Below are 12,871 nucleotides of genomic sequence, written 5' to 3' on the forward strand. Positions count from 1 at the left end.
AGGACACGGGGCGCTGCGGAGACGGCGCGGGGCCGCTGTACCCCCTTCACCGACTCGGTGCCGCCCACTCAGGCAGCGCTCGGGCCGCCTGCGGCGGGTCCTGGCAGCGCGTTTCCCGGCAGGCAGCGCGGGGCGGGTCTCTTTTGCCGCCATATTGGGGCGCTGGGGGTGAGGCCGAGCGGGGCCGAGGACCGGGAGCGGGGTTGGGGGGTGTCGTCCTCGCTGTGAGGCCGGCGGCGGGCGCGGGGCTCGCGGGACGCGGCGGATGGCGCGGTCCGGGGCGGACACAGGGCGGGATGGCGCCGATGCGCGGTGGATGGCCCCACCGCGGGTCGGGGCCCTGGGCTGGAGCGGGGCTGAGGCGGCTGCGCTGTGGGGGAGCGGAGGGTCCCGGAGCTCTGGGTAGCCCCCGGGTGTTCGGGCTTCCTCTCTCCGGGCCGGGCGGAGATGCCGGCCCGAGGCTCATGGCTGTGTGTCGTTTCCAGGCGTGCCGGGACCGGCTCTGCGGGAGGACACCATGACCGGGAGGTGAGTGAGTGCCTGAGGTGACTCTCGGGTCGCTGCTGTAATGCTGTGGAAGTGTTCCTGAGAGTGTTTGCTGAAGCAGTAGGCAATGAGCAGTGTTCGTGTGGCTGCTCTCGTTTTCCAGGATATCTCCTCTGCCCAGTGTCCTGCTGGGCCCTGTTAAACGCCCATAGTTGTGTGTTGTATTCTGAATTCTCTGCCTTGAGTTGGCTGTAGTTGCTGTTACGATGTGCCACGCTCTCCTTGGCCGGTCAGTAAATGTCAGTATAAAATTGATGGGTTTGTTATCACAGTGTTTGTGAACCTCCAGTGTACAGTAGAGCTCTGACATACACTGTTTCTTTGAGTAAAGGAAGCAACAAGTTTTTCCCTTGAGTAAATTTCCTATTATGCCACCGACTTTACTTAAATTTAGGGATTGAGTTTGTAAATGAAGGGATTAAATCTGAATACTCTTGAGTTGACTGGAGAAGCTGTGGCTGCCCCATCCCTGAAAGTGTTTTAAGGCCGAGCTGGATGGGGCTCTGAGCAGCTTGGTTTAGCGTGAGGTGTCCCTGCCCATGGTAGGGGAGTCAGAACTGGATGGTCTTTAATGTCCCTTCCAGCCCAAACCATTCGGTGATTCTGTGAATCACAGCTTTATGTCTTAGTATTTATCTCTGGAGTTTATCTCCTGTTACATGTGTGGCAGGTAGAACTGGATATCTCAGTTGGATCCTGCTATATCCCAGGACAGGTGCTGGATGCCGTTGGGCCAGATGTGCTGTGTACTCGGGGTGTGGGCAAGTCTTACAATGACTTTACATGGGCAGTGCAGACAGGACTTTGTCCTGAAGAATTGCTGGGGAGTTTGTGCAGTGTCTGTGTCCAGTGGGTGTCAGGCTGTTGCTCTGGCTGTTAAGTCCTTTGAGGCTACAAATCAGGGGCAGTTCATACGTTCTATAGCAGTTACTGTGACACAGGAGACTTCCTGTGGTGTGTAGAAAAAAAGCAGTGTTTACTCATCAATGTTAGTCGACATTTGGAAGCAATATCTGCTAATGCTGAAGCACTTGAAACTTAGTATGGAGCCTGTACTGTAGTGCCAGGAGTTTATGACAAGCAAAAAAATGGAAAGTTCTCATAAATACTTAATGTTCCAGATACTCAGCTTTCCTCTGTTCACTGAACGTCAGGATTTGCAGTGATTTGTAAAAGTCGGGTACTGCCTTTGCTAATTTCTACCGGTATAGAGTTAGTTTCTCCTGAAACAGCCTGTGATTAGTTTTTACTTTTGTTACTTTGGAGTGAATTATAATTTGAAGCTGTTTTCTGTGTTTTTAGGCTGTGGTGCAAGGCCACCTTTGCTGGCTACAAACGTGGCCTCCGAAACCAGCGGGAGCACACGGCCCTTCTGAAAATTGAAGGTGTTTATGCCCGTCAGGAGACAGACTTCTACCTGGGCAAGAGGTGTGCCTATGTGTACAAAGCTAAAAAGTAAGGAATGTTTTATTCTTATGCTGAATTAGCCAATTCCTGTATCAGGTTTTGCAGATGCTAGGACATAATGGTACTATATGATATGTCAGAGAGCAAGTGGGATGAGAAACAAGTTTTGCCTAAGATTGACAAAAACTGAAGGTGGGTTGATAGGGTAAATTGAGGTGGGTGAATTTGTGTTGAGTACTATGAGCTGTTGAGTTACTTAAACAGTAAAATGATTTTGTGAAGCCTGGATGAATTTGTATCCTGACTTTTGTGTGCCATTTTCAGAGCACTGTCTGTTACTTCTGCTCTGCTGCCATTGGTAGAGACCTTGGGAACAGCTGCTTATTTCTTCCACTTCCTTTTTTTTTTTTTCCTTGAGTGCAGTTGTTAGAGTTCAGAATTGCCTTGAATAAAATTGATCAGACTGATAACTTGACCACCATCATTTCCAGCATGGCACGTGGCCCTTCATTTAAGGGAATTTTTGCCATCTATCCCAATGGCCTGTTCTTCTCCTGCCTTCAGTGTGTATGGAGAAATCTTACAAATAAGGTGTTGGCAATTTCACGTTTTTGATTTTTTGGGTTAATCACATTAGCAAAAGTGTTTTCCAAATTTTTGAGCTTTGTAAGTTATTAATAGTTGTCCAGTGGAGCTTCTGATAAATTACAAGCTGTAATTACCCCTTTGAAATGTACAGTGAAAATCCCAGGCCTGGCAAATTTCATAAGTAAATAAAAGTGAGCATTGGTCAGGTTAAAGATGGCTATGGAACTAAATTATTGATGTGCCTCAAAGAGACCACATTGTCACTGCTGGTGACAGCAGAGCTGTGGCTGCCCTGCTCAGCTGTTCTTTGCCTCCCTTTCCCCAGCAACACGGTAACCCCCGGAGGCAAACCCAACCGGACACGCGTGATCTGGGGGAAGGTGACCCGTGCCCATGGGAACAGTGGCATGGTTCGTGCCAAGTTCCGCTCCAACCTTCCTGCCAAGGCCATTGGACACAGAATCCGGGTGGTAAGTGGATGTGTTTGAGCAACAAGATACTTACTGGCAGGTTTTGAGTGCCTTTTAACTTCCACATAGTATGAGGGAATGTTTGAACTCTGGTTTTGTTCTGCTGCTCTTGGGTGTTCAGCATGGCTCAGTCACTGTTCCTTAGGAGCCTAGAGAGGCTTATTCCTGGCTTCCTGTGCTGAGGGGATTTGTCTCATTGTCAGGGGTTTGTGTGCTTGCTCACATTGTGTGGAAGGGCTCTTCAAGTTCCAGGACTCGGCTCCTTTCTAAAGCTGCCAAGCTTGATTTCTTTTCTTCTTTTCTGTTCTGTGTATTTTTGCACCCTTCTACTCCTCTAACTGTTTGATTTTTCTCTTACTCCCAAATGTTTTAACTGAGGACTGTGCTGTCCTGTCCTGGCCACTCCCACCTGCTCCACAGTTGGCATTTTAGCCACAGGGCTTCAGTGAGACTGTCCCTTTAGGTCACTCACCCAGAGTTGCGATGTAATATTTTCTTAGTGATGTTGTCAAAAGGAGTGGTGTAGTCCTTCCTTTCTTTCTCCTGTGCCATAGAAAAAGCACATTAGGAGCAGCACAGATAAATCCTGAAATCCAGAGCTGTGGGAACTCTTGCTGTTGGTGCACAGGAGGGCTGGCTGCCACGGAGTCTGTGCCACCAGCAAAGTACTGCTGCAAGTCACTGAACCAGCTGTTGGGCTTTTCCATTCTCACACCTCTTCTGTGTAAACTGGGGATTGCTTTTATAGCAGTTGAAGAGATCAATGATCTAGATTGTAACTGCAAAACTTGTGTTTGAAAACAAGATTTCTAACGTGATTCTCTCTGGTTTTGTGTTTTACAGATGCTGTATCCATCTAGGATCTAAATTTTTATTGAAAATAAAATGAAGACTGTTTAACTTTTGTGTATTTCTGGTTTTATCATCTCCACCAATTTAAAGAGACTTCTTCTTTCTCAGTAGTGTATCAGAGCTGACAGCACAGAGAGAGACACTAAATCCTAGCAGGTGCAAAGCCTATCTCACATCTCAAAATAGTAGTTCTGGTAGAATCCCAAATAATGAGCCCCTGTGTACCTGGGCAGCACATGTGCCTGTAGTGTCTGCTCTGTGTAGGTTATTTAAACGCATTTTCATCTCACATGGCTCTGTAGTGCCCAAGTGTTAATGCTGGTTTCCTGGCCAGCCTTACTTCCAGCATGTCATGTGGGGCAGTTAAGCATCTTCACAGCACTTTCATAATTCTTCCAGGCTTGTTGAACAAGAAGGTGGTGAAAAACGAATTTAATCTCTTGAAGTGTGAGGCTCAGAGTTTCTTATCTCTGAAAATTCCCCCCAAAATACTGGGTAGTTTGAAGGGAGGTTTAAGGCAGGTGCAGGTTGTCATGGTTGCTGCTGATGTCACAGTCCCAAAATGACCTGTGGCTGCCCTATGAGGGCGGTTCCAAGTGCTCCATGTAGTTCCATTATTTTCAATGCATCCCTAGTGGGTCAGGCAGGTGAGTCTGTTGGCTCAGCCATACCTTGAGCCCACTCCAGTGCAGTCCTTCCTTGCCAGGGGATGAGAGCTTCCTTCTCCCTGCCTGGCGCTGCTGCCAGCGTGTGTCAGGGAGCCCTCTGAGCTGCTGGCTTTGCACATCTCTTGCAGTGAGTGGGTATTTCACAGCTAATCCTCTTCCTTCTGAAAGAGGTGGAGTAGTTGTGTGGGCAGAATACATTGTTGGGTAAATCAAAACTTTATTTTGAATTGGAATTTAAAAACTTGACCCAGCTACTCAGCTTTGGTATAGAAATCATTTTGCTGGACTTCAAGATCTAATCCTGCTGCCACTGCTGTCCTTCACAGCAGGAGGGCCCTTGCCATGGAAAGCTGCAATTGTTTAACATGTGGAGAAAAACTGCAGCTTATGGGATGTTGGGCCAGGTCAAGTAGGGCTTTTACTCCTCCACAACTACCAACAGGTTGGACACATAGGTTTCAAGGAAGGATGGATGGAATTTTCAGCTTTATGCATTACAGATGAAGGAGGAGAAAATGTAGTAAGCAAAGTGGACTGTAACAACAGGCCGGTAGGCCTGTGGTCGCTATCATATAGTTGGATTTTGCTGATGAGATGGTAGTAAGTCCTTTTGAGTTTGATACAAGGTGCCCAAAATTATGTAATCCTCCCTTCTCTCTCCTCTGTCATCTCTTTCTACTGTACCGGACTGCCGAGGTACAAAGGCTCTGGAAGGTCCAACCCAAATAGCATGTGGCTGCAATTTGTGAATCTTTGTAGCAAAACTCTGCTATTTTCACATTCATTTGGTCCCACCAAACGCAGCATTGGCTGCTCAGAGCAGCAGGTGGTGCCTGTTTTGAACCTGTGCTGCACAATTGCCTTTGCTACTTCTACTCCTTTCCCCAGCAGCACAGTAAACTGACGTGTGAGAGGAAGCTATGGCATCAAAGGAGCCGGTCTCCTTTGTGGACAGAACCACCTGGGATTTCCTCAACTTACTGGACATGCTGGGGAGCCGGAATGGACGGGTGGGTGTGATGGAGGTGGACCATGCCGATTCAAGAGCTCCCTCATTGCTGGTGGATTTTACCCGGGACCTGTGTGGCACAGGGGACATCAAGCACAAACAGCAGGCAGAGAGTGAGGGAAAGGAAGAAGAGGATATGGTTCCGCCACATCTGATTTTTATGCTATGGCAAGCCAGTGTGTTGAAAAGGCTCATGCAGTGGGATCACCTGGAGGAGGCTGTCCGGGATGTGAGGAACCTCCTCCCCTGCCTGCCGGACGTGCTGGTGCTTGTGATGATCCGTCCTGACTCCCAGGAGCAGCTGGACCAGGCAGTGAGAGCGCTGAGGAGAATGCAGTGCGTGCTGGACGGGGCCCTGCAACTGACCGTGGAGACTGCAATCTACAGCCCAGGCCAGCCTGGAGGTGTCCTGGAGGCAAAGAGAGCTGCCTGTAGGGCACTGAGAGAAGCCTTGAACTGCCATGAAGGTAACCCAGTAACACTGCTAAACACAGGGGTGAGGGATACAAAAACGTGCTCAGGACAGAGTCTGAGGGATGGTGTAGACGGAAGTGGTGCTTGTTGACTGGTTCAGGTACAAGAGGGAAGACAAGCTGGACCTTGCAGGCAATATGAGCCAGAAATGAGAATGAGTGTTTATATGCTGGGATGGGGATGGATAATGTGTCTGAGCCAAGTGTGTGCCCTTTTCCAAGTCAGATGGTGTTAACTCTTCTTGCCCCAAAACACACGTGGCAATGGAAATGCTGCCCTGTGTAAGAGCTGCAGCTCTGAGTCACTGCTGGGGCTTTCTGTGATGATGTTAACAGTGCCATGGTTTCACTGACTCTGAGTTCTTCATTGAAGGGACGTTCCAACCTTTTTGGGTGGCCACAGGCCTTAGCTGTGAAAGGATGGTGCTGGGTGGTGGTCTATCATTTGTGTTTCCTTCCCTAGAAATCGACTCCCAGGAGCCATTCATTATTTCACTCCCAGAGCTCAGATACTGCCGAGTTCTGCCTGAACGTAGGCAAGAGAAGGTGTCAAAGACAGATGGAGAATGAATTCCCTTGGGCAGCAGAACCTGTCAGGTTGGTTTTAGCACTGTCCTGCTGGATGTCCCTTTGCAGATCCCTTCCTGGTCCCTTGCTTGTCTGCCCAGGCCTTTTGCATGGATGAGAGTCAGTGTGTGGCTGCTGCCAGAAGGGGACGCTGCGCCCTCAGCATCTCACTGTCCTTGCCACAAAACTGAGTTCTTTCCTGCATTGGCTGAACAATCTGCCCCGGGAAAGTTTTATCAAAAATCAGAGTTTCTTCTTTGTATTAAATGCCTTGCTGGATTATCAAAATGTCCCTAAGAAACCTGTCCCTAAGAAAACAGCTGTCAGCAAAGAGAGAATCAGAGCAGGCCAGAGGCCTCTAGATTTTAAACTGTCCCAAAACTGAAACAGTGAGAGAAACTCAAGACTAAGGCCTAAGACCATGTTTTCCCAGGAGAACCTGGGTGCAGGAGTCTGTGGTACATGGTTCCCATCAGCAAAAAAGCTCCTGAAACTCCCCAGAGTTCTTTATAGCAGGGAGTTGACCTTATATCAAGTGGGTACACATCCAGCAGATTGAATTACTGGGATGGATTATTTTGGATGGGAGGAACTGTGGGAGCACTAGATTATTTTTAAATCAAGTTACCCACATAATACCTGAACTCATTTCCCATCCTCTTTGGGCATGGCAAAGCACTATAGGTAGCTGCATCTTTTTGCATTGGGAGTTTATATATCTATTTTTTTCTCTGGTGTTTTTTGTAGATCTTTTGTCATCCTAAGATCTTCATTACCATCAAAAGAAGGATTAAACACCTGATATTTATCTCGTTCCTCTGTGTCTGTGTGTATCTATAAGCTTTTTTATATCTAAGACTGTGAAACTTACTGAAGCTGCAGGTTTGTAAAAAACCACTCAGAAGGGATGGGATTTGAGGGTGGTATGGATCCTGTAAACCAATGTTTGTCAGAGAAAGGATCCTCCAGGTTATTTTTCAAATATGGGTTCTTTCCACATCCTTAAGGATGTGGCTTTAAGAAGCAAAACAACCTTGCTCTAAGTGTTTGGGTGGTGCTGGTGTTTGGCAGACTTTTGGATGAGGTGACCCAATTGCTCTGTTGATGAAGAGACTTTCCACGAGCATTTCCATGAGATGAATTTTGCCTCTTGTTGCTGAGGACACTGGGTTTTGGGTTTTGGGTCAAGCTAATGAAGAAATAGTTCTCTTTAGTCGAAGCAAGACGTGCAGTTCAGGCTGTTTGTGAGTGAAAAAGGTTTGGCTTTAAAAGATCATCATATTAGGACATCACTAAAGCAAAAAGCCACAATGAGATTCTGTGTCTATTATTTCCTGTAGCATCTGAAACACACAGATAACCACCCAAATCCAGCCATAATCTACACAGCTCTCAAGTTTCTCCCCTGGCAGCATGTTTGTACTGTGTCTAGGCACTTCTGTGCAGGGTGATGTGGGGCACTGTCAAGGTGAAGGGGGGGAAAAACTCTGAGATGTGGCTGAAATCCTGGCTAGAACTTGGGAGCACAGGAATGCCCTGCAAGGGCAAGTGATGTAGCCACAGGGATGTGTGGCTGGGACAATGAGGAGTGTGGTCACCCAGAGAGCTGAGGAGGAGAGGAGGCAGAAGGCTATCTGTGGGTGCTCTCAAGCTGCACCCTTGCTCATTCTCCACTTAATCCTGGGTGGATACACAGAAGTCTTAGGGTGCCCTGTAGTGTACCAGAAGGGCCCCTTTGTGGCCTCTTTCAGGGCTGTCAAACCAGGCAGATCCACACTGACCTGCTCTGCTGATTCCAGCAATGCCAGGGAAGCTGATGGATCTGCCCTTTGCCTTTATAAAAGGGAGCAGTTCTGAGAACCTGGGAGCTTGGCCATGCCAAGAAGGGGCTTTGTGAGGAGCAGGTAGGAGAATGCACGAGGCAGGGTGAGGGAGGCAGGAGAGCCTGTGTCTGTGTGCAGTGGTCCCACCTATTGGCCCCCAGCTTGGTGAGGTCTGAGGTGACTTTTAAGAGGTGCTGCAAAAGGTAAGTGCAGACAATCCATGCTGTTGGTATCAAAGGCATGTGTGTACTGGGAAAGAATGGAGACTGGTGGCTGTGAACAGCTAGTCCTGGGTCGTGTTGTCAAAACAAAGGCAAGGATTCAGCTGAGGCTCTGGCAGGGCAGCCAGGAAAAAGGCCAGAAGAGGCAACTTAGTCCTTGGGTCTGATTTCATACTGAATGCCAGTTCTTTAACATCTTCCAGGGGAGGATCCAAGATTGGAATAGGCTGATGGGCAGCCTCCATGCATGGAAGGCCATCCCTCCTATTGTGTGATCAGGACTGACCAACACTTTGGGGTCTCTGCACATGGCCCTGTGCCAAGCTTCCATCCTCGTCTTCAGCCATACCTTCCTATGCCCCTCTGCCATCCAGAAAGGGATGGTGACTCAAGGAAACATGAGGAAACATAGGACAACTGCAGAGATGGGCAACTTTCAGAGGGAACAGAATTTTGGAGAAAAGAGGCAAGACAAAAGTTTGAGGTTCCCCATCAGGAAGCCAGGCTGTGTCCCAGCCATGAGGTGGCAGGGACTTCCCAGCTTTATTTGCTTATGGTGTGTAACCTCTGCTGAGTGGAGCCCAGAGGGGTGTGATGACTTGGATGGATCCAGGCCAGGGCTGAGCTGGTACAGGCTGCCATGGGATGAAAACTGGGGCTGCCTCAGCTGGTCCTGGAGGTGGCTGGGTCTGGGATGAGGGGACCTGGATCAGAACAATGTGACCCTAGAGTCTGGATTCAGTTGTGACTGAACTTGTCACAGAAAGGGTTCATGTCTGGTTTTATACAAAGTTCAAGCTCCAGTGGGTGAAAAGTGGGAAGGGGTTTGGGTTCAGGGGCTGGTAAGATTGAGGGGAGGTTGGGGCAGGTCAGTGGAGGAAATAGGAAGAGCCATGGAGGAGTGAACAGGAGGCAGGCTAGAAGGGAATCACTGGGACTGGGATGTTGGAGGCAGGAGTGGGGTTTGGAGTATTTTCTTCTCTTGCAGTTACCTCCTCTACTACGTCTCTGGGGAACTCAGAAAGGTCTCCATGCATGAAGAGCTCAGCGAGTGCTGGTGCCCTGCAGCAATGCCTGGGTAGTGCTATACAAGTAAAGCAGATGCTTTCCAGCATCTAGTAAGGATGTGTTTTTCAAAGTAATAATTGAAGCAATTTTGGAGAATAGATCAGTGGAAGAGCAAATGTGCAAAGGTTTGTTGAGACTTAGCTTGTCTGCAGCCAGTCCCAGCTCCTAGGTGGCTCAGAGGCTTTTCTAAGTGTCCCTGTGAGCACCAAAGCTGCTGAGAGGAAGAATTTAGGAGCTGGGTTGGGTTTGGACATCAGGCTCAGAACGGCTCCTACAGATTCCTTCTTGCTCATTCAGGCTCTCTGGTCTTCTATCATCAAAACTAGCACAAGAATCCTTTTTCCCTGTCCTCTTTCTACTCTCTTCAGAAGAAAGGTTAATATTACTAAACGCAGGCTCTAATGCAGTGGACCTTTGATTTTGTTTAGGCTTCAAGGCACTACTAATACACATGCCAGACTTTTTTCTCTGAACAAAGCATCTTCACTCCTCCTTTGAAGTCAAAAATGAACAGATGTTGTATCTACTCTGGACAGCTACGGGCATATGTAAGGGATGTGATGACCCTCATTTAGGGCTGTCTGTAGTGATTCTCTACAACTGTGACTATCAGATGGATGTTTGATGGAGTGTCAGATCTTCTAAATACATCTGTGTTTTTGCTCAGATTCCTGACAGGGCTCTGAAGACATTTTGTGGGGGACTACAAATGCTGCTGAGCTCATGACTGCCTCTGAACTGTTTTGAGTTTTACCTCTTTAAGTAACACAAAGGGAGATAAAGTTGTATGCGTTAGATCTTACCTCTGTTAATGAGTAAAGAAATGTAAACAATGTTGTTTGGGTATTGTGGGTGACGTTCACCTTTCCAACCAGCCTATGCTGGCAGTGGTACATGTGTACCCAAAATTAACTAAACAATTGCAGTGGCCATGAAGAACAGCTCCCAAATACTAGTTTTTAGTAGCTGTGCTGGCAGTTTGAACATTGGGGCTACTGCAAAGAAGTAGCCAGTGGTGTGCCTGAGTTAGGAAGAAAACTCCCAATTTTTTCTATACCTTCTCTGCAAGAATCATCTTCATAAATCTGGGGATTTGCCTGCTAGAAAGCCAACTTCCCAGTGCCTGAGGCATCCTGGCATCTCTAGGCGAGTCACTGGCATAGCGCTGCTCTGAAAGAGCCCTATGAGAGCTGTGCTGTAATGGTCTGCACATCAGTCAGGTTTTAACCAGTACCACCACACCACAGGCTGTGCTGGCAGCTCATGAGAAGTTCAAACACTCTGTGGATCTTGTTGTGGCAGTTTTCCAGAGAGATGACTGTTTCTGGGGGCCAGCACATGTTCCTGTTACCTCCTACTGCTGCTGGCACAACTCATGATGCTGATTATACCCTGGGCTTTCATCCATAGGACCACAAACAGGATTCTGAACAGATGAGAAAGAAATCCTTGTAAACACAAAATCTGGGTAACACTAAGGCCAGACCTGGCTGTTAAATTATATCTAACTTTGTAGCCCTCCCATGTTGACAGCTCCTCTCAGGTCTACCACACTGGCATGGAAGCATGGGCTCTTGCAACAATAGATCCTGGTCTTTGGAAGAGGAGCCTAATCTTTCTGTTTTATCTCCCCCACCTTCCCCCTGTCCCATTTGCTTATCAGCACTTGTCAATGAGTAAGTTACTTTTGCTGGGACCCAGGGCAGAAAGTCTCTCTGAAGCCCTTGTCCATGATGCTGGCCTGGGACAGTGTTTGCTAAGCCTGTCATAGCTGGGGCAAATGTTTTCCTTAGATTAAAATTGGACCTTCCAGAGCTGCCACACCTCTGTTGTGCCTGGGCACCAGCTTGCGGCACATCCCTTTCTGCTGTGGCTGCTGATCTGCTCGGCTTTGGGGACAGATGGCCATGAGTATAGGCAGGCAGCAGGCATGATGGCTCAGCCACATTTGTGGCATAAGCGTGCCCCAATGCATATATTGGGAATCACTGATCCAGGTCAGGCACATGGATTTTGGCTCTACTTTCACCCCCAGTGCACTCAGAGACTCCTCCACCCATCCCACAAGAGATGGTTTGGCTCCAAAAAGCCTCAGAGAGCAACTGGCCAAGGTGACTCTGGCCGTTTACACCTTTGAGCTGTTTATCCCTTCCCAGGTTCTTGCGATAAGACGTTACCGGTTTGGAGGAGCCTGTTCTGATACGGCATAGGGGAAGTATTTACCACATGCCATGGACTGGAACTTCCCCATGCAAGTGTCAGGGCTGGGCACAGTGGCTTTCATTCACCGTCAGCTGGCAGAGATATGTGTAACAAGTGCCAGCACTGAAGCCCTGACTAAAGCTCTGTACTTATCCCTGGAAACATTTGTGCTTTGATGGGACATAGTGATGCTGATATTTGTGGGTCCGTGTTTGCGGGCTGTGTTTTGCATGGAGGTGGCAGAAGGGAAGTCAAAGCACACTGGCTTGGGAAGGGACTCAGAGATGCAGCGTGTGGTGTGGGGGCTGCACACAAGTGTGCACTTGTGATCAGTGGGGTGGGTATGTCCTTTGAGGGTGTAATTGTTTCCCAAAGTGGAATTGTTTCCAGCTGTCGCTATAGCCTGGCCAGGCTGTGCAGTGGCATAGTGCACATGATGCCAGAGAGGCCACTCCATTGCTGCCCTGGGGTATGAGATGTAACACCATGGGGGCACCTTGGGGATGCATGATCAGCTGCTCTATCACGACCTCGTGTGTGTCCCACTTTGCAGCCACCACAGCCTCTCCTCATCCCCCTCTCACCTTCTGAGCCCCTCCACAGTGCAGTTTTTTGCCTGAATTTTATCAGCTCCTGATTGGCAACAAGACCAGCCTGTGCGAGGGCTCTGAGTCTGGTTGTGTGCAGATCCGGGGGCTCTTTAGTACCCTCTCCGCTGTGCCCACCCGGGAGCAGGCAAGGGTTGTTCACCGCGGGGTTGTGCGGGTCTCGGGACGGGACTGGGGGGGATCCTTGACACTCTCTCGCCCCGCTGCTCCTGGGTGTGCGCACGGGGTGTTGCTCTGCCTGGGGGCCGGGACTGGTGCCCGGGGCTGGTGCAGGGTGGCGGGGCGGGTGCGCGGCAGTGGGCGGTGCGGAGCCGGGGCCGCGGTTAGGGGAGGTGCGGATGCGGGGCCAGAAAGGGCGCACGGCGGGGG

At 49.1% G+C, this 12,871-nt stretch overlaps 3 protein-coding genes across 4 annotated transcripts in view; all 3 read left to right on the forward strand.

The window, feature by feature from the left end:
- The first annotated feature begins 82 nt into the window (after positions 1-82).
- RPL35A (ribosomal protein L35a) lies at positions 83-3,911 on the forward strand. Its single transcript, XM_042042336.1, has 5 exons — positions 83-168; positions 486-528; positions 1,849-2,001; positions 2,867-3,011; positions 3,855-3,911. The coding sequence occupies exons 2-5, from the start codon at positions 518-520 to the stop codon at positions 3,876-3,878; spliced, it is 333 nt and encodes a 110-aa protein (XP_041898270.1). The 5' UTR covers positions 83-168; positions 486-517; the 3' UTR covers positions 3,879-3,911.
- Positions 3,912-4,006: 95 nt separating this feature from the next.
- Positions 4,007-7,395, forward strand: LOC121671092. 2 transcript variants are annotated; one of them, XM_042042335.1, is made up of 3 exons: positions 4,007-6,007; positions 6,477-6,610; positions 7,328-7,395. In XM_042042335.1, exons 1-2 carry the CDS (start codon positions 5,452-5,454, stop codon positions 6,581-6,583), a joined length of 663 nt encoding a protein of 220 aa, XP_041898269.1. In that variant the 5' UTR covers positions 4,007-5,451; the 3' UTR covers positions 6,584-6,610; positions 7,328-7,395. The 2 variants fall into 2 exon arrangements, with proteins under 2 accessions (XP_041898269.1, XP_041898268.1); XM_042042334.1 differs by having other exon boundaries at positions 6,477-7,395.
- A 1,097-nt stretch (positions 7,396-8,492) lies between these two features.
- The window catches only part of CUNH2orf72 (chromosome unknown C2orf72 homolog), an 11,501-nt gene continuing 7,122 nt past the window's right edge, over positions 8,493-12,871 (forward strand). The window contains exon 1 of the mRNA XM_042042384.1: positions 8,493-8,506. Within this exon, the coding sequence (XP_041898318.1) occupies positions 8,493-8,506 (14 nt within the window). The remainder of the gene's footprint in view (positions 8,507-12,871) is intronic.

The sequence above is a fragment of the Corvus kubaryi genome, unplaced genomic scaffold (genome assembly GCF_017639235.1).
Source record: "Corvus kubaryi isolate FWS band 111438036 unplaced genomic scaffold, C.kubaryi_AGA036_p1.0 37397, whole genome shotgun sequence".
NCBI lineage: Eukaryota > Metazoa > Chordata > Aves > Passeriformes > Corvidae > Corvus > Corvus kubaryi.

Excerpts from the sequence above, each read along its gene's own strand:
- RPL35A (XM_042042336.1), top strand. Across the intron at positions 2,002-2,866 it reads TATGTGTACAAAGCTAAAAA|CAACACGGTAACCCCCGGAG; the intron begins GTAAGGAATGTT and ends CCCTTTCCCCAG. Across the intron at positions 3,012-3,854 it reads TTGGACACAGAATCCGGGTG|ATGCTGTATCCATCTAGGAT; the intron begins GTAAGTGGATGT and ends TGTGTTTTACAG.
- LOC121671092 (XM_042042334.1), top strand. The coding sequence starts at position 5,452 with ATGGCATCAAAGGAGCCGGTCTCCTTTGTGGACAGAACCACCTGGGAT. Across the intron at positions 6,008-6,476 it reads AGCCTTGAACTGCCATGAAG|AAATCGACTCCCAGGAGCCA; the intron begins GTAACCCAGTAA and ends TTCCTTCCCTAG.